Source organism: Oryctolagus cuniculus, chromosome 10 (assembly GCF_051225735.1).
Source record: "Oryctolagus cuniculus isolate XC-2025 breed Fujian yellow rabbit chromosome 10, ASM5122573v1, whole genome shotgun sequence".
NCBI lineage: Eukaryota > Metazoa > Chordata > Mammalia > Lagomorpha > Leporidae > Oryctolagus > Oryctolagus cuniculus.
The window spans coordinates 21,721,946-21,743,241 of NC_142876.1; the positions used below are offsets into that span (position 1 = coordinate 21,721,946).

General features: G+C 37.4%; 1 protein-coding gene across 6 annotated transcripts in view; it reads right to left on the minus strand.

Annotated features, from left to right (window-relative positions):
- Positions 1-21,296, minus strand: part of WDR7 (WD repeat domain 7) — a 377,439-nt gene that overhangs the window by 284,152 nt on the left and 71,991 nt on the right. For all 6 annotated transcript variants that reach the window (XM_070050124.2, XM_070050123.2, XM_089305092.1 and 3 more), the window contains 2 exons: positions 13,910-14,105; positions 3,265-3,479 (listed from right to left, as the gene is read on the minus strand). In XM_070050124.2, coding sequence (XP_069906225.1) covers positions 3,265-3,479; positions 13,910-14,105 — 411 coding nt within the window. The remainder of the gene's footprint in view (positions 1-3,264; positions 3,480-13,909; positions 14,106-21,296) is intronic.

Consider the following 21,296-nt stretch of genomic DNA (forward strand, 5'->3'; position numbering starts at 1 on the left):
AAAAAGACAAGGATGAAGAGGGAAAAAGAGAGATGGGAAATTATAGGATTCCTACTATTTCAAGTTGTTTGTTTTTTTTTTTCCTCCAGGGAAGTGATTTTAAATCAGAGCTAATTCTGCCTCCCAGGAGAAATCTGTGACTGACTAAGGATATTGGATGGTCACGACTGGGAGGAGGATGTGCAAACAGCATTCTATGGGTGGAGGAAAAAGTGCTACTCAATACCCCACAATAGTTAGTGCCAACCTCCAACAACAAAGAACTACTCATTCCACAATGTCAACTATTCAACAGCTGAGCAACTATGTTCTAGATCCAAAGGAAAGGGAATAAAGGAGATGTTAGCATTAACAGAATTCCAGGATGTATTGGAATATTGACAACACAGAGAGAACAAGGAAGGCTCATGAATTAGGCCTGGATAACACTGCTCACTAAAACCAAAGGGAAGAATGCGAAACAGAGCACAAGGGAAAAGTTGTTACTAAATATTCCACACCTAAAGTCTCATGAAAGGGGATACATTTGTGTCTTCAAAGCAGGTGTCTCAAGACAATAAATTATGAGGGAATGGAGAAGACATGGGCAAAGAAGCTGAACCAAAGGACATCAGCACTTTCTGTGACCCATCACCCAATTTAACAGTCACTGAACTTCTGCTACTTAGGTGTTGAGGGAAAGCAAAGAGATAAAAAAAGTCATAACCCTTATCCCTCAAAAACTGGATTTCAGTAGGAAGAATCAGGTAACCACATAAGTTATTACAATGTATGAGAAAATAAGATATACATCATAAGAGAATACACAGTTGTTCAAATATACAACCTTACAAAGATTCAAGGCAGTTGTAATGAAGGATAATTTTACTTAATATTTTCTTGCTTGAGGGGGATAATCAAAGAAAAGTAAATTTTCCATCCTTGTTTATAAGTTTCTATGCCTACCATAATGAATCTAATTAGCAAAATAAAATAGCTACTTCCAAATTGTCCTGATTGCTAACACTATTCTAACAATGCACAAGCTGCATCACATAAAAATTAAAAAAAAAAAAATTAAAAACCAGTATCCCAGTAGAGACTTAACTTTCCACTAAGAAACCTACAGAAGAAATTAGATCCAATATCTTCCAGAAGGTCCTATACCACTGAGAACCTCTTAATTATCCTTTCTGGCCTTTTTTTTTTTTTTTTAAACTTTGGGTGGGTTTATTTCTCCTGAGGTTAGAAAGCCATCCAGAGGATGGCACTTTACACATTCCCCTCAGAAGGAGTCTCAAACTTCAACATGAGAAAATAGTTGGAGAAATCCCTAATGGTCTAACCAACATACATTTTTCATAAAGTGATTATCCTCCTGCAGCCTCAGCTTCCTAAGTCTTATTCCCCACTTCCATAATTGTTTTCTTTGCAGACCAGACAACAATTACCACTGCTATAAGACTGAGAAGGTTCACAAGCAATATATTTTATAATACATAAGTGTAGTGTCTCTGATATCTGGTGCTTTTATCACTAATTGCACTATAAAATGTGCTATTAAAACAAGGACAAACAAGATTGTAAAAATCAAATGGACCATGATCACTTACAAAAGCCATTTATAAATGTTACTGTACCATTTGTTTTTCTTGAGTTTTCCAATTTTGTAATTATTTTTAAAATTTTTCATTTTTAGAAGAATCATTAAGAAAAATAATTGGGAATTTTGTAACATACTTGCATGCTCTTGAATAAATCTTCATAAGTTTAGTCAAAATTAAAATTATATAGTACGTTAGACAATGTGTTATGAACATTGAATTTCTAGGGAAATCTACGTGGTTCTTGAAAGAAATTACAGATGCGGCAAATGCATTTAAACTATGGTTTCTTCTTAAACTTTGGAACGTGGGGGTAAAAGCATGGAAAAAAATGCAAAATGGTTTCACAATTCCAACTTATGAAATATACAATATAACACAGCCAAAAACATTTATAACTTGGGAAAAGAAAGAATGATCACAGGGTGATATTGTCAAATACTGGAGGACGTGGACCACTGGAAGTACCTACTGTATTTCTGTGTCTTCAGCATTCACTAACTGATGACTAATTTTCAAGTTTGTAGATGAGCCTTTCGAGCCCTTTGCTATTTATTATCAAGTCTAATCATTAAAAAATAGAAGTCAGGAATAAAAGGAATGAAAATACAAGTATTTGTGCTATCCATTGATAATGGCAATACATATTTAGACAGAACTAGAAGTTTAAGTATTAATTCAGATGAATATTAATTCCTAAATTCTTTAAGTTTCCATTCATCCATTATCATAAACTAGTTTGAAAAAATCACAGAGAACAAATACCACAAACTAAACACTGGGCAACTAAAGATAAGTGACCAATTAGTGAACTGAGAATGTTTCTTGTTTTTTAATAGGATAATCTTTTTTTCACTGAAGTTACTTATACCCTGATTGTAGGTGCCAGTTAAGAAAGGGTTATTGGGCCGGCGCTGTTGCACAACGTGTTAATGCCCTGGCCTGAAGCACCCGCATCCCATATGAGCACTGGTTCAAGACCCAGCTGTTCCAGTTCCCACCTAGCTCTCTGTTATGGCCTGGGAAAGCAGAAGAAGATGGCCCAAGGCCTTGGGCTCCTGCACCTGCATGGTGCAGCTCCAGCCATTGTGGCCAACTGGGGAGTGAACCATCGGATGGAAGACCTCTCTCTCTCTCTCTCTCTCTCTGCCTCTCCTCTCTGTGTAACTCTGAATTTCAAATAAATAAATAAATAAAAAAGAAAGGGTTATTGACCTGGCGTCTCACAAAAAATAAAAGATTCCAGTAAGTGTGTAATTCTGCCATGTTTATTTGCATAAATTCTTATAATGACTTAACCTTACTAAATCAGAACCTAATTTTTAAACAAATTATATGTCACAATTGCAAATGTCTCAATTGTACCTATAATATTTTATTTTCCTCCTATGGATAGATAATGTTATCAGTGCTTGCTCTAACTTCAGAACATGACATCACTTATTTCAGTATGAATAACTTCTAAATATTTGAATGGTAAGAAAAATTTACTTGTTCAATATGTCAAATACATAAAATACTTAAAAATATTATTGGAGAAACCTAGACTAAAATGAGAAGCTTATTTTTAACAGTGCCATCTCTCAAAAAAAAAAAAATTCAATAAGCCACAGGAAAGCTGTGTTAGCACATGAAGTTAAATGGGGCCTCCACCCTTCATGAGCCCACATCCAAAACATACCTTGTCAGATGCTTCAGAAGCCAAGAGGTTTGTTGCCAGGGTTTGAAGCTTATGATGGGCCATATTTTTGAGGGCGGCGAGACTACGTCTTGTCATAGCTTGTTTGAGGTTAATTGCTGGGTGACTGAGTGAATCCACGGCAGCAGGAACCACTTCATCACAAGCACTCAGTATCTCCACTGCTGTTATTCCCATCACACAACGATCCAATGCACCTGCAAGGCAAATGAACACACAAATATTACACAACACTGTAAACATTTAAATCATTTTGCTAAGTTTAAAAAAATGGTATGATAATTGTTCATGGGGTAAAATGCTTTATCCATGCCTCTCAGAAGCATCTTCTTGGACTTCTTCTCTCTGATGATCTTCTATGGATGTAGCACGATGTCAATCATTTCCGCTTTCTTGTGGACAGTAAAGTCAGGTTGAGAACCTTTTCCAACAAGCTCTTCCAGGCTTCTCTCCACTCTTCCTCCTTCCCAGATGACTTCCTTGACTGTTTTCATACTGTTACACTACGACAAATGCTAAATTCTATGAGCTGACTTTCCCGCAAGTTGTGAATCAATCGTAAACTAAACACCTTACTGAAATGTGTTCTTTATTCCTTTCTTGAATAATTCATAAAGCTTTTCTTTCTCTAGGAAACCTTCACAGAACAAAAAATATTACAACTTTCCCCTCTTGTTGGCAACTTTCTTGATTCTGACTCTCAACACTCAGTCAACTGTTTCCACTTGGGCTTGTGGAAAAAAAAAAAAACTTCCTTCCTTCCTTCCTTCCTCCTTTCCTCCCTCCCCCCCCCCCTTTCTTTCTTTCTTGTAAAGATTTATTTATTTATTTGAAAGGCAGGGTTATAGACAAGCAGAGGCAGAGAGAGAGAGGGAGAGAGGCACAGAGTAGAGAAAGTCTTCCATCACTAGTTCACTCCCCAAATGGCAGCAATGGCTGGAGCTGAGCCAATCTGGAGCCAGGAACCAGGAGATTCTTCTGGGTCTCCCACATGGGTGCAGAGGGCTCAAGAACTTGGGCCATCTTCCACTGCTTTCCCAGGCCATAGCAGAGAGCTAGATCGGAAGTGTAGCAGCCAAGACATGAACCAGCACCCATATGGAATACTGGCACTGCAGGTGGCAGCTTTACCTGCTATGCCATAGCACTGGCCCCAGTAACTACTGTTTCTAACTGCTTCATTAGGCCATCTGCTTCAATCCTCTCCAGGCATGCATTCTTGTCTAACACAGAGCATATCTTCTTGGTACTAGATGATGCAGCTTCATCACTACTTTCAGACCTTGTCTTCAATATTATATTTTGCAGGAGCTGCTCCCTGGCCATATTAGCAAGTTCTCCCTTTTTGGTTTTATGCACTTCACAACACTAATCAACACCTAACATACTATTTACTTAAAGTTTTTATTTGTTGTTTTTCACCTGCCTCTCCCCACTCTGAATGTGGACAACAAAAGAGCTAGAATAATTATATGAAAAGATGTCAACCTTAGTGCCCTCAATTGTGCAACAGCAGCTCAAGCCACGCCTGCAACACCAACATCAGTACCAACACCGGCATCCCATATGAGCACAGGTGCAAGGCTCCACTTTTGATCCGGCTCCCTGCTAATGCACCTGGGAAGATAGCTCAAGTGCTTGGGCTCCTGCCACCCATAAGGGAGATACGGATGAAGCTGTTGACTCTTGACTTCAGCATGGCTCAGCCCTGTTGTGGCCATTTTGGGAGTGAACCAGTAGATGGAAGATTTGATAGCTCTCTCTCTGTAACTCTGCCTTTCAAATAAATAAATAAATCCTTTTTTTTAAGAAAAAAAAAAGCTGCCAACCTCACTAATGAAGAAAGGCAAATTAAAACAACAAGTAAATACCATTTACCCTTTATCATTTCAAATATTCAGGATTCTTAAAGGAATAAGAAAACTGACATATCTTTAGTACAAATAAAAGTAATTCTTTTTTTATAAATTCTATTAAATTTAAAATTCTCATTTCCTTTCACACAGAAATCCCCATCCCAAGATTTATGCCAAATAATCATGTCATATACAAATATGTATGTGTGTTAGCTATTATTATCCTAATTGTAACAGAGAATGCTGGAAAAGAAAAAACCTAAGTATCTGTCATTAATGGACAGGTTCAATATAAACTATGACATATTAACTAAAAGGAATATTGTAAAGTCACAAAAACTATGAGAAATATGGAATAGAAGTCAAACATGTTGTTAATAATATATCAGAAAAATAGAAACAAGTTAGAGAACATTATGCATACTATATTGAGAGAAGGAATTCTACAAAACTCTCAATGGGGGCCAGCACTGTGGCAAGGTAGGCTAGACTTTCGCCTGTGGCACTGGCATTCCATATGGGTGCCAGTTTGTGTCCTGGCTGCTCCTCTTCCAATCCAGCTCTCTGCTTATTGTCCGGGAAAGCAGCGGAAGATGGCCCAAATGCTTGGGACCCTGCACCCACATGGGAGACCCAGAAGAAGCTCCTGGCTTCGGAAAGGCTTAGCTCTGGCTGTTGAGGGCATTTGGGAAATGAACCAGCTGATGGAAGACCTTTCTCTTTGTCTCTCCCTCTCTCTGTAACTGTACCTCTCAAATAAATAAATAAAATCTTAAAAAAAAAAAAAACAACTCTCAGTTGATGGATACAAAATGGCTAGTGAGATATCTGCATGCTTGAATTACTCGGCAATTTTATATTATTCTACATGAAAGTCACAACAATTTTTTAAACAAATCCATATTGTATTTTGCTTTTAAAATGTGGAATAAGTAAGATTATTTTAAGTGAAGTAAAATTAATTCAACTTTAGGACAGTCTTTTGGATATCATAAAGTTTAGCAGGAATAAATTTAGAATTCACTATTTTAGCTCTTAATGCTATATGTGGTTTGCAGTTATAAGTAACTCTCCCTTCTTGTTATCTAAAATAAACAAATAAATTAAAATATACTACAGGCAAAGACCAACTGATTTTTTCCTTTGTGCAAAACTTTACATTTCTTCTTCCCTTCCGAACGGACTCCAAAGTAATTAAAAAAGGCCAGCACATGTAGGTGTCCCTGTGGGGCTTGGGGCGTGGTGACAAGGACAGGGCTTGCAACAGCTCCCAGCAGGATGCTGAAGAAAGCAACTAAATAAGAGGGAGGTGGCAGTAACAGCTTTGCATAAGGGGTTGAACCCCAGAAATGTATATAAAGATACAGTGCTAGAGTCTGAGCAGGGAGAGGAGGGGTTCTCACAGGGAAGGTGCCCAACACAGATCTCAAGAGAGGGCCCAAGGGGTACAGGCATGAATGCAATCTGCAAATATGCTGACATCTAAGAGATATAAAAAAGGTGTCCAAATGGTGAGGGAGAATGGTCTAGAGCCCAAAGGTAAGGAAAGCATGTATGCAGGGAGGTAACTCAGTACAGGACATCAGAGCCAAGCTGGATGAAAAGGCGTCCACACCAGGAGGCCATGTCATGTACCAGTGCTAGAAAGCAAGACAGTGCAAAACAAACAAACAAAAGACAGGCCCCCACGCCACCAATCAAATCCAAAACACTAAAATAAACATTTAGGAGTAAAATTCACTGAACAAAGCAGCCATCTAACAGGACTCACTGATACAGAAAAATGAATAAATTAAAATGCTGATGAAGAACAGATATTTTATGGCTTCAAGTTATCCCCCCACAAAAAAAATACTTACTAATTGCAAAAGGAAAAAAGGATAACTTCCCAATGAAGAAGCCAGAAAAATACTATCTTATTTAACAGATCTAAGAAAACAACAGGGATGAAACAAATTAAAATAATATATCATCATAGGACAAAATGAGGAAAATTTCTGTGACATTCTTGCTGAAGACATTTATTCTGAAAACAACCATGAGAAAATATAAGGCAAACTGAAAGTGGGAAGTATATCAGAAAACAGTTCATCAGTAATACTAAAAAGTCTGAGTCCTTAATGTGAAGGAGGGAGTAAGGAACTATTTTAGATTGAAAAAGTTGTAAAACTAAGCTTCATGTACAATTCTGGTCTGGATCTCTTTACAATAAAAGATTTTGGGCAGCAATTAGAGAAATTTTAAAGGGGTCTTAAGACACCAGCCCTTGTGGCCATTTGAGGAGTGATCCAGCAGCTGGAAAAACTGTCTCTCTCTCTGTGTGTCTCTGTAAGTCTTTCAAATAAATAAAAATAAATCTTTAGAAAAAAGAAGAAGTTACCACTTGTGTCACCATATTTGTGTACCAGTTCTAGGTGCTTGGCTTCCAATGCAGCTTCCTGCTAAGGTGCCTGGGAAAACCAGCAGAAGACGGCCCAAGTACTTGGGTTGCTGCCACCCATGTGGGAAAACAGGATGGAGTTCCTGGCTCTTGGCTTCAGCCTGGCCCAGACCTGGCTGTTGCAGCACTTTGGGAGAATGAATCAGCAGATCAAAGATTCCACCCCACCCCCCACCCCCACTCTATCACTCTGCCTTTAAAATAAATGGATCAGGGGCCGGCACGATGGCAATAGTGGGTTAAGCCACTGCCTGCATCTTATATGGGTGCCAGTTCAAGTCCCGGCTGCTCCACTTCTGATCCAGCTCTCTGCTGTGGCTCGGAAAAGCAGTAGAAGATGGCCCAAATCCTTGGGCCTCTGTACCTGCGTAGAAGACCTGGAAGAAGCTCCTGGCTCCTGGCTTCAGATCAGCACAGCAACAGCCATTACAGCCAACCGGAGAGTGAACCATTGGATGAAAGATTCTCATTCTCATTCTCTCTCTCTCTCTCTTTCTCTTTCTCTCTCTTTCTCTGTGTATAACTCTGAATTTCAAATAAATAAATAAATCTTTAAAAAATAAAACAAGTGGATGGATGGGTGGAAGGAAGGAGAAGCTGGGAGGAGGAGGAGGAATTGGAAGAGAAAGAGAAAAAAAGGAAAAGGAGAAGAAAGGAAGGAGGGAGAGAGGGAAAGAAAAGAAAGAAAAAGGAAAGGGAAGAGAAAGGCAAGGAAGGGAAGGGAAAGGAGAAAGAAGAGTGGGAGGAGGAAGGAAGAAATGAAAGAATGAAGGAAGGAAGGACAAATTTCTGCTTCCAGTCAAGATGGAGTAACAGGGACTGATTTTACCTTTCTATTTGAAAGAACTGAAAAAAAAAATAGTAATAAATGAAAGACAGGTTTTCCAGGCATTGAACACTGGGTGGTTAAGGATAGTAATCCCTGAAAACTGAAAAAACAAGTTAAGTCCTAGGATTATTCTAGCTCACTACCCTGAGAGACTCTCCAGGCCACAGCCCAAAAAGACAGAACTTAGCAAAAGCCCAAAAGATTCTCTAAGTTAAAGAGAGAGGATTGAGAGTTCAGAGATTAAACCAACCAGAACTGGCAGAACAAAGTACCAAAGTAGACAAAACTGCAGAAGGTCCTTCTTACATCGTTCAAAGAGTACAGATTAGTGCGTGACTTTGAAGAAACTACTCAAGAAAACATCTATATAGTTATAGAGCACCATTCTTGACCTAAAAGCCTATACTCAGAGAAAAATGTCTTTTTACATTTAAGGTATAATATTTTTCAGACAAATAAAATTAGAAAGAGTCTGTTGTCTGCACACTTAGAAGAAAAATTAAATATTAGACAAAAAAAACGATTTGGATGGAATCTGCATCTACCCAAAGCAATGAAGAGCAATATAAATGTTAAGTCTGCTGGACTCCATTCTTGAGCCCGGTATTGTAGCAAAGCAGGGAAAACCACCGCCCGAGACGTCAGCTTCCCATATGAGCACTGGTTCAAGGCCTGGCTGCTCCACTTCTTATCCAACTCCCTGTTGATAGCCTGAGAAGGGCAGCAGAGGACCCCATGCTACAGACCTGGAAGTAGCTCCTGGGTTCAGCCTAGCCCCAGAGCTGGCTGTTGTGGCCATCTGAGGAGTGAACTAGCAGATGGAAGGAAGATCTCTCTGTCTCTCTTTGTCTCTCCCTTTCTCTCTGTAACACTGACTTTTAAATAAATTGTTTATGGCTTGTATTATCAGTCATGATTTAAGCATGCTACTGTTTCACAAACAGCCAGGATTCTGACCTTGTCAAAGGCCTGTGGAACCACACAGCACACTTGATGGGAATATCAAATGTGAAAGATCAGACAGTTGACCCTGAAGCCCAGAAATAACTCCATACAGAAGCAGCCACCACCCAGGTCACTGGCTCACCTTTAATACGCCCATAAGCAGGAGTCAGGAGGTTCATCTGGTCCAATCACACTGCAATTATCTCACTAATTTTCTAACAAGAACTGTGAAGGAATAATTTCCATGGCCCCAGTATAACTATCATGTTGCTATTACATATAATAGAGCTGTCACCATAAAAGAACAAGAGATTCTGGGCTTCCATCTCTCCAATTACATGTACATTATTAGCTTCAACCTCATTTCACTAGGACTATACAAGTAAACACTGCAAACAAAACCACCTACTTGAACGGAAGAAATAAAAGAAGATACTGCATAAGTGTATAAAGGAAAGACATTCTAAGCATGTTAAAATAGAAACGCTCAATATAAAACAAGAGAATGAAGGGAAAATGGCCCAGTAGCTTGAGTAGGTTTAGTACACCAAGGTTCACTGTAAAATACATTCCCAAAACACCACGAAGAGGGATCAAGTAGTTCCTCAGAGTTTAAATACATTTCATACATCAAACCCTGGCTGAATCTGATTTATCTAGCTTCATTTTTTATTTATCTAATAAATAAATAAATTTAATAAATAAATAATGTCAATACCTTCAGGATGTACCTGCCTGACTCCACAGGGACCTTTATATCACCAGCTACAGCCTGCACAGCAAGGAGAAAAAACAATGTATACCTCCTATTACAGCTGAAATCTGCAATACATCTGCATTCTCTATCTTTATCTAGATTTAAGAATGCCAAAGTAACTGACTGTTCACCTGAGTTCTCCTGAAAGTCAGAGGGTAATTGTAAAATTTCAAGATTATGTAATTGTGTTTAAATCAGGCTTAATTGTACTAAACTTATTATAAGGTTAACATTCTCCAGTATCCCTAAGATTAGGGGCAATGTTTAATTTCCTTCTAGAAAAATTACTAGAAAAGTAACCTTTTCAGTAAAGTCTCATTTGTGAAGGATTTCATATTTTATCCTATATTCCTTACAAATATATTTAAAGTATCTGAAATAGTCAAATGTCATATAAATGTCTAAAAAGTTCAGGAAAATTATACTCTATCCCTAAACTGTATTAATTTAATTTAAACAAGTCCTAGGCAGATTTACTATTCTTCTCCATTTAAAATACATCAAATTTATGTGATTAACATTTTATTAATACTAACTTAATATCTACAGTATTTTAATACAGTGTTTTACAAATGTCATTATTACCATACAAACTTTTTTTAACACTAAATCCCAAAGAAAATATTTTTTCATACTGGTCAAGTTATCAAGCAGCATGTTGCCTTAATACAATATAAAATACACACACATGCATGTAAACCCACAAACCTATAGGTGTATCCAGATATACATAGATGTATACACCCTAACATTCAGTTTGCCACACACCAGGGAAATAGCATCTCATTTTATTCTTCCAACAAAACTATAAAATAGGAAGTACTATTATCCTACACTTATGGATGAGGGAAATGAGGGACAAAAGTCCAGTGACTTGTTCTAAGTCACAGAGCTAGCCAAGTGGTTGATTCCACATTTATGCCAGTCTGATTTCAGAGCCAAGGACTGTACATTTAGTTTGTGAGGTAAACCAAACCAGCAAACACAGGACTCTGTTATTCAGGAGATACAGTATAAAGGAACACAAACGTAAGACACAAAATTGCAAATGTATTATGACAGCCAGTCTGTTTTCAAAAATGCCCAGAAACAGACTAGAAAGAAATATGCCAAAATGTGAACACCGGGCAATGAGATTTAGATTCATTTTTCTTCTCTCCAAATACTTCAGTGCTTTTAAAATTTGACAAAAAGAATGAATCTTTTACAGCCAAACAAGTTACACTTTAAAATACAGACCTCAAGAAGGCTCCTGTTAAGGTTAACTATGTGCTGAGCATGGCGCTGTGACATAACGGGTAAAGCCACCGCCTGCAGTGCCAGCATCCCACTCAGGCACCAGTTCAAGTCCCAGATGCTCCACTTCCAATTCAGTTCCCTGCTAATGAGCCTAGGACAGCAATGGAAGATAGCCCAAGTCCTGGGGTCCCTGCCATCCACATGGGAGACCTGGAAGAAGCTCCTCGCTCCATACTTTCACTTGTCCAAGACCCAGCCATTGGAGCCATTTGGGGAGTGAACCAGAGGTTGGAAGATCTCTCTCTCTTTCTCTCTCTCCTCTCACAAATCTCTGCCTTTCAAATAAATAAATAAATCTTAAAAAAAAAAAAAAGATTGGCTATGTTCTAGCAGCTGAAATAAGGACATGCACAAAAGAAGGACATGCACAAAAGATCAGTGGAGATCATTACTTATTCAAAAAAAAGGCTTAAGGGAACTCCCTATTGTACAACACATAAATATGTATGTAGTCTGATTTCAAAAAAAGTTTTGGGGGCCGGCGCTGTGGCTCACTTGGTTAATCCTCCACCTGTGGCACCGGCATCCCATATGGGTGCCAGGTTCTAATCCCAGTTGCTCCTCTTCCAGTCCAGCTCTCTGCTGTGGCCTGGGAGGGCAGTGGAGGATGGCCCAAGTGCTTGGGCCCCTGCACCCACATGGGAGACCAGGAAGAAGCACCTGGCTCCTGGCTTCAGATGCGTGCAGCGCCAGCCATAGCAGCCATTTGGGGGGTAAACCAACAGAAAGAAGACCTTTCTCTCTGTCTCTCTCTCTCTCTCTCTCTGTCTATAACTCTACCTGTCAAATAAATTTAAAAAGAAGAAGAAAGAAGAAGAAGAAATAATTAAAAAGTTTTGTTTGTTTTAAATAAAGAAAAAGGTTTTTTTAGAATTTTATCTATGGGGACTGGCCCTACGGCATAGTAGGTTAAGCCTCCACCTGTGGCGCCAGCATCTCGATGGGCACCAGTTGAAGTCCTGGCTGCTCCTCTTTCCCATCCAGTTCCATGCTGGTGGACTGGGAAAGCAGTGGAAGATGGCCCCCAAGTGCTTAAACCTCTGCACCCATGTGGGAGACCCTAATGAAGCTCCTGGCTCTTGGCTTAGGGCCATTTGAGGAGTAAACTAGATCTCTCTCTCTCTCTCTTTCTCTCTCTATCTCTGACTTTCAAATAAGGAAACAAATATTTTTTTTTAAAAATTATATCTGTGAACTACATTGAATCTGTTCTCTTTGCATTAATATCATATTAAGGTGAGAATTGTGCTAGACTAACTATCATGCATTTGCTGTGACCCTGAGAATCCAATGTATTAAGGAATTAATGTAATAAGGAATAATAATTAGTAAAGAATTCAGTAATATAATAGTGAATTAATGAACAATTTAAAACATTTTTAAAAAGAAAAAAATTCATAATTATAAAATACAACTCAGGATCTAAGGAAAGGCTTTAACTACTGATAGATGATTACTTAAGATCATAAGAACAGAACAGAATGTGTTCCAAAAGGCCTTAACTAATTAAATATTTAGTTGCATACTTACAGATTTCCCAGGGAAAACCATGGCCATCTGTGCATAAACATTATATGAGGGTACTTTAAAAGGTGGTACAGAAATGGAATTAACGAGTTAAGTTTATTTTGGTGTAAAAATTTTGAAATCCATGCATACTCATATATCACTGTATATTACACTCCTCATATATAAAATGTATCAAACTTTACTTTTTTAAAAGATTTATTTATATATTTGAAAGGCAGAGTTATAGAGAGGAAGAGGCAGAGGCAGAGAGAGAGAGAGAGAGAATCTTCCATCCATTGGTTCACTTCCCTGGCTGCAACAGCCAGAGCTGCGCCAATCTGAAGCCAGGAGCTTCTTCTGGGTCTCCCATGCAGGTGCAGGGTCCCAAGGACTTGGGCCATCTTCTACTGCTTTCCCAGGCCATAGCAGAGATCCAGATGGGAAGTGGAGCAGCTGGGACTTGATCTGGTGCCCATACAGGATGCTGGGACTGCAGGCAGCGGCTTTAACCGCTATGCCACAGCACTGGCCCCTAAACTTTAATTTTTAAATGTTCTCTCTAGAACTCAAAACTTTAATGTCAATTACTTCCTACAATTAACTGCTTAGTACTGCTTTTCTCCTGTACAAAATAAAAAGAGCTTTTAACTTTTTCCACCATTCCTGAAACTGAGACAAAAACGGTCCCTTCATTTTGCTCCCAGTTTACTACATGAATGACACAGAAATCACTTATTGTTTCTGTATGTTGGTCCTATCTGGGTATTATGCTCAATAGAGAAATAATCTACAAGTATTTGGAATAATAAAACAAATAAGAGGACAAGTGTGTATTTGTTGATAATGAGAACATTCAGAAAAAGCAGCGATTAGAAATAAAAATAGTAACTGTTTTACATTTCAGGACTTTTTGTCATGTAAAAGAGTGTCATTTCTAGGAAATCAAATGCACACATTTAATTTTTTCTCTCTCTCTTTATTCTTGCTCTTACCAGTATCCATTTGCCAGACATACACAGAGCCATCTGAGCATCCCACTACCAGGTAATCATCTGAAGGCCTCCACTTGATGACCTGAATAGGGAAAAGGTGACGTGATGCCAGCATGATGCACTTTTTCTCACGCAAACTTAGAAGTCCTACTGAGTGGTCACTGGCGACGGAGCAGATGCAGTGCTGCACTCTTGCCTGGAAAGAGGAGGATATCTTAATTATATTTAGATTAAATTCAGAGTGAAATGCAGCCTGTCCCCAGTAACTTAAGCCAAATGCAATTATACATTCACTACCATTGAAAACCAACTGCAATATTAGATCATGTTGAAAAATGCATTCTTTTATGTTACACATCAAACTCTCAATTCACTCATCAAAACCCTTAAAAAATACTAAATTAATTGTAGATTAAAAAGATTGGAAAAGAATCCTTGGAAACGACTGTTCAAATCTGAAGATGACCTTACTAAAACGATTGTTGTATCTGAGCAGGCAAAGCTGGAAAAAAATTGATCTGTTATGATGTGTTCTTTTTCCACAGGATGAACTTTCCTTTGTTTGCTGCTTTCTGCAGTGCTTCTGCTTGTGACTGTCATTTAGCCCCATGCTCTTCCTTGCACCTTTGCTCAAAAACAATACCCTCACGGTCCCACTGCCACATCACCTCTGAGCAGCCACAGTTATTTCGCATCATCTATAGATAGGTGTCCCAGTTTCCTTTGGTTTTCTTCACAGCTTCTGTCTATGATGTCAGCAGGTACACCACCCCAACTATCCACACAATAACCAATTAAACATTCCACTCTGTGTTTTCTGCTCATCTCTAGTTTCCCCCCCTCCACTTCCTTTTTAGAACAGGATGGGATATAGATAATCAAACAAAGATGCTAAAGATTTTCAATAGCAGCAGAGAACAGAAACTACAATGTAGAAAATTAAACACTGATGTCTTTACATTTTCGTAAGACAATTTAAAAGCAATGGAAAACTTCTTAGTGACTTATTACATTACATTGTCTAATCATGCTGAAAGAAAGCCTATGGAAAAAGCCATCTGAAAGTCATGATTGTATACAGAGTGGCTATTCATTGAGGATGAGCCCCCTGCACTATAAGTGTACTCTCCCTTCTGTGGGATCTGCAGGAGAAACTTAAACCTCACCCTGCTGGGCCGCTTTCTAAGCAAACAGACTGTTTTGGCTAAAGATCAATATCTCTCTGACTCCCCAAATGGGAAATGTTGATAGATATTAGGTGAGGAAAAAGGGAGTGAGGGATGGCCAAATGTGACTAGCGAACACTGAGCTATGCAGTTGTTTTAACCATAGAATTCCCATGGACCTTCAGAATGCTGATGTGAAGGTTTATCTCTAGAAGGGGATACAGCATCATTTGCCCCTATATTGTCATGGTAACCATATTACACCTAGTTTTACAGGAACACACTTTGGCGAAACCTATCCCAACTGGTTCATTTTTTGTGTTTTGGCTGCTAAGAAAACCAAGACTGAATTTTCTGTCTATAATGTGCAAGAACTTGGGCTTACATTCACAACGTGGACTCTCATTTTCTTATCATGATTTAGTTTTATTTTTGTTAACGAATAATGCTTACTTATGTAAACAACCCTAAATTAATTTTTGAACAAAGAACAGTATTGATAAAACAATAATACCAAGGTTTAACTATCTGATCTTAAACACAAAAGTGTTTTATATCTTTATTCTTTGTTAGATTTATTTGTATTCTTTGTTTTATAATAATTTAAACATGGTAATAGCATAACAGGTGACCACTAAATTTAGAAGTTAAAAACCTAAGTTCAGAGGCCAGTATGGTGGCATAGTGAGTAAAGCTACCACCTGCAACACCAGCATCCCATATTGATGCCGGTTCGTGTCCCAGCTGTTCCACTTCTTATCCAGCTCCCGGCTAACGGCCTGGAAAAGCAGCAGAAGATGCTTGAGCCCCTGCCACCCACATGGGAGACTAGGATGAAGCTCTTGACTCCTAGCCTCACCCTGGCCCAGACCCAGTCATTGCAGCCCTTTGTGGGGAGAATCAGTCAATGGAGGATCTCTCTCTCTCTCTCTCTCTCTGTCTCTACTTCTCTCTGTAACTCTGGCTTTCAAATAAATAAACAAATCTTAAAAAAACTTAAGTTCAGAAAGATGGCATCCCACTATAATCTAAAAGTTGTACTTATTGAAATTTATATTTATTAAATAGAAGCTTTCTATAAAAAATAGCATTATAAACCTTTATTAAAATATTATATAATTTTCTTAAGCAGTAGTTAAGGTTACTTAATTTCATTTTCCCTGATAAGCTTTCTAATGAAATATAAAATGCAATGAAACACAACATGTGACTTCTTCTTTAAAAAAATTAAAAATTGAGAGGCATTTGACTTATTGCACAGAAAAACTAGTTTTATAATTAACTCATAAATCTAAAAAAATAGAAAACTACAAAAATATCATTTAAATTTAGGCATGTTATACTAAAACTGGGTAAATAAACATATATAGCATAATGCCTCTATTTTCAATTATTTCACAATTCATAAAATATTTATCAGTTACATCAGGCATACACTGCCAACTTGAGATAATAGACATTTTAGTCCAGTGGATGCTTTGCATTTCTACAGATTATCATTATATCTATTATTCATTTTATAAAAGGATTGGTTGTTGCATTAATGGTTAACAACTATTTTCTATTTTGTAACACCAATATTCCAAAAAAGTGATTTCATTTCTCTCATCAGAAAAAGTGATCTTTTTCTTACAGTATGATTAAATAAAAACCATGTTTCCTCTAGACTATTCCTTTCAGCCTATTCCCATCTGTTCATTAGGTACTTGCCCATCACAATACTCACATATCCATTACTGCTTTTTGCTTCTGCTACTTTGACTAACATGCTCTCCAAAAATCTTTAAAAAAAAAAACTGATCCAATTAATGAATTTTTTTAAAAAATGTTTTTAAGAAAATAACAGAAAAAATGGAGTAGCCATTTGACCTAGTGGTTAACACACAACATCCACATTGGAGTACTTGGGTTCAAGTCCCCGCTCTTGCTCAATTCCAGTTTCCTGATGTTGTAGAACTTGGGAGGCGGTGATGATTGCTCAAGTAATTAAATTCTTCCCACCTACATGGGAGACCTGCATTGCATTCCCATCTCCCAGACTCCACCCTTAACCCAGTCCCAGCTATTGCAGACATATGGGGAGTAAACCAGCAAACAGGAGTCCTCTCTATTAATCTCTATCATTCTCTCCCTGTCTCTCAAATAAATCAATAAAAAGATCTAATCCTTAATTAAAGTCTCACACCTAACTGGCCTAGTAGCTAATTCCCAAGTCCAAAGTTGTTGCTCCCCCTCTTCGTGGAGGAACGACACAGGACCCTGCGCTGTTCTTTCGTCTGCTCAGCCCTCCCCGGGTTTGCTGCTGGTTCTTCCCGGGTTGGCTACCGACCCTTCCACCTCCGTGGAAGGGCGGTTCCCCCTGGCCACTTTCCCCACTTCCGCAGGGGAGCGGCACACCGCCAGCCGGCTCTCTCGGGGGCTGCACAGGTGTTCCCTCAGATGTTCCCCTTAGATGTTCCTGGTGCATGTTGTCTCTCTCCTCCTTTATAGTCCTCCTCCGCCAATCCTAACTCTGCTACCCACATGCCGAGTACACTGCTCTCCTCCAATCAGGAGCAGGATCAGCTCCTGGAGGTCATCACTCAAGTTGGCAAGAGGCAGCTGCGTAGAAGCTGTTTTCTCCTCTCCCAGCGCCATATTGTGGGAGAGCAGATGCATAGAATAAGTCTTAATTCCAGTAACTCAGTCCAGTCCGGGTTGCTCCCCACACAAAGTCATTTCAGTAATGTTCACACTCTAGTCATTTCCCTTTTGAAAAGCAGCAGGAATGAAGCATAAGCCAATGTGAAGTTTTGCCAATACTTTTTACTATGTTAGATGTCCCTAAAATGATGATTTATTGTAGATCTCAACATCTGAGGTTATACAAAGCTACTAATAACCACTTAACTATGCACAGTCTCTCCTCTTCCAGAAATCTCCTTACTGGACATAATTTACAGTCTAGCAGAGACAGGCGTAGAGGCATCAAGCAAACTAAGCAAAAACAAAGAGGATTTCCCAGTCCATAAGGAGTTTGACCTTTGGCATTATCAGCCTCTCAAGAGAAGCTTCACAGTCAGAACTTCCATCATTCTTAGATACACAGGTGGAGGATTTCAAAGATTCAAAGAAATGCGATTCATCTTCATAAGAAGATTTAAAAGCTCTATTATTATTATTCTTATATACTAAAAATAAAGCACATATGAAATAAACGTTAATAGCATAAGACCTACTTTAGAAAGTAGAATATGGCCTGAAGGTAAAACAAGATTTACAACTCCAGAAGTTCTAGCTTTTCATTTCCACATGATACTTTCTCATATATATAGATATATATAATATATATTTTAATTATTTATATACATCTTATATATATTTAATTAACTAAAATATTTTAATAAACTAAAAATTTTAATAAACTAAAAATATATAAATATATAATAATATAATATATAATAATATATTAGTTTATTAAAATTTTTAGTTTATTAAAATATTTTAGTTAATTAAAATATATAAAATGTATATAAATGAGAAAATATATTTACATGTATATATGTATTCATCTAAATATGTTTTGAATTAAAAAAATATTTTATTCCTCTTTCACCAGTGCAATAATGATGAAAACTGGCCAGTGATATGTTCCACTCACAAAAAAAGTTTGGTTCAAAATTATAAATTACAGACCTTCTCTGTAAATGATAATAAGTATTTAAAGAGTTAACTTTACCTTTGCTGTAATAAGACACACTCAAGAAATAGCCAAAATAATCAAGAATGAAAACAAAAAGAATCAATATTGCTAAGCCCAAGAAAGCTATAGTTATTAAAGGTACTTAACTCTCATACAGAAAAGATAGCTCTCTTCTTTTTAAATATGGATTAAAATAAATCTAATTTTTCTTCTTTCAAGAAAATGCTAGTCCAAATTGCAATAGAATAACTGGCCTAGAGTGGAAATAAACCAGTACCATAAACCTCATTAATTTTTATTCCACTAATTAATTCTGCTGATGGTTACCTTTGCAGTCTATGTGAAAACAAACTAATGGTATAAACAAAGCCAATGTCTCTAGCCTATTTAAATGTAGGGGGAAAAAAGATCACTTAAGCACCACTCTGGTATTAATTTTAATTCAAACAATGAACAGAGTAATAATAAACAATTCTCAGCTATCTGTTAAATGAAAGCACTTAAAAGATTTACTAAAGTACAAATAAATTCCTCTTATCTGTTCTCAAAATTATTAAAAAAGCATTTTTAAAACATTTGCAATTCACATTTCTTCCTGATTTAGATCCAGATTCCCCACAAATAAGTTGAATTAGCACAAATCCTGTCTTATCAGAGATTTGAGTTACTATCTATTTCACAAAAATAACTAATTCTGTGATTTGATTAATTCCATTCTATTTCATTTCTTTTCCATCTCAACCTGGAAAAGTCACCTAAACACAATTTAACATGACAAACATTATAACAAAATAAAGTATTAAAATATTTTAACAGTGTAATTAATAAAACTGAAAAAAATGAACCTTGTATCTTTTTTTAAAAATTTTTTTATTTACTTGAAAGGCAGAGATGGAGATAGAGAGATCTTCCACCCTCTGGTTGATTCCCCAAATGGCCACGAGGCCAGGGCTGGGCCAGGCTGAAGTCAGGAGCCTGGAGCTTCTGGATCTGCCACGTGGGTAGAGGAGCCCAAGGACGTTGCTAGCCCAGGTTTTTTAGCAGGGAGCTGGATTGGAAATGGAGCAGCAGGGACTGGAACTGGTGCTCATATGGTAGGCCAGCACTGCAAGCAGCGGCTTAACCTTCTACACTATAACACCCACTCTGAATCTCGTATCTTTAAGCTTAGTTGAAAATGATCATACCAAACTTTTCTGATCACATACCTACTCATTTAAAATTTTGGAATATATAATATATTAATAAATTATATAAATGTCCTTCAATGCCCATATTTCATGTACATTGTAAAATACACACAAGGACATATACTCACATTTTACAACTATTATTTGAGCTTAAATAAACACATTTAAGATGAAATGAAACATTTTCTCAAGAGTCTCACTAATCTTAATAACTTCATGTTAAATTAGCTAACACCTCAAGGGATGATATAAATCCTTAGCAAAGTTTCATTGTTAATGATTGTAGATGTGAATGTGTATATTATATAATGGTGCAACTTTTGACCACTCTTCTGCCAGATCGACCAAATGATCATTGTTTGAAACTTAAAATGAATAGTTATTTATGTTTCATTAGAAATATCTTCCATATTTTCTCTCCCCCTTTCATGACTAGAACTATACAACACAATCTGAAATTAAGAATTTAGTAATAAGTTCTTAATAATTATAATATTAAATTATAAAATTAATAAGAAAATTATTAAGAACTATACAACATAATCTGAAAATCCCCTAAACAAACTCATTAACCAGGAAACACACTGGGTGACCGTAGCACTGGCACCCTCCTTGTGGCACGCCAGCTCTTGCCCCAGGAGATGCGTGCCTGTCTAACATGGGAAATAACGAGGGCACCAGCGTCCCCTCCGTCCCACGCCCTGTCGAGCCAATGTTCATAAAGCTCCCTTTCTTAAGATTAAAAATACACAAAAGCACTAACATTCTCTTCCCAATTCCCACTATCTCACATACTCTATTCCAGCAATCATCATTAACTAACTGACCAAAAGAGTAAAAATATAATTTCCATTTCAAAATTTTTATTAGTATGGGGCAGAACTTGAGCAACATGAAATGAATTTCCTACCAACTCAGCTAACAGTATATAGGTGAAAATTATTCAAATTTATGTTCCAAACACTGCATTAATTCTGCCCTAGAAGCATTATGCACTCATGACATCAAATACTAATTAAAAGTAAAAGCTAACAATAGGCAACAGAATATTTTATTTTTTAAAGTAAAAACTCCATTTACATTTGATGAAAAAATTGAGGAAAAAAAGATACTGAACCAAAACAAGTACCAAAGCTAATTGTTTATCTTTCAGTCAATTATTAATTTTAAAAGAACTCTAATCCTAAACCAAATAGAGCACTAACAGATTTTGCCGGTAAACAACCCTCACAGGACATTAGTGCTGAACTGCAGAATGCCACAAGCTATCACAGATCTGATAGAGTCAGAATATACCACCCAGGTCATCCAGTCTGACCTTCCGCATTTCACAAGACTTCATTTTAAAC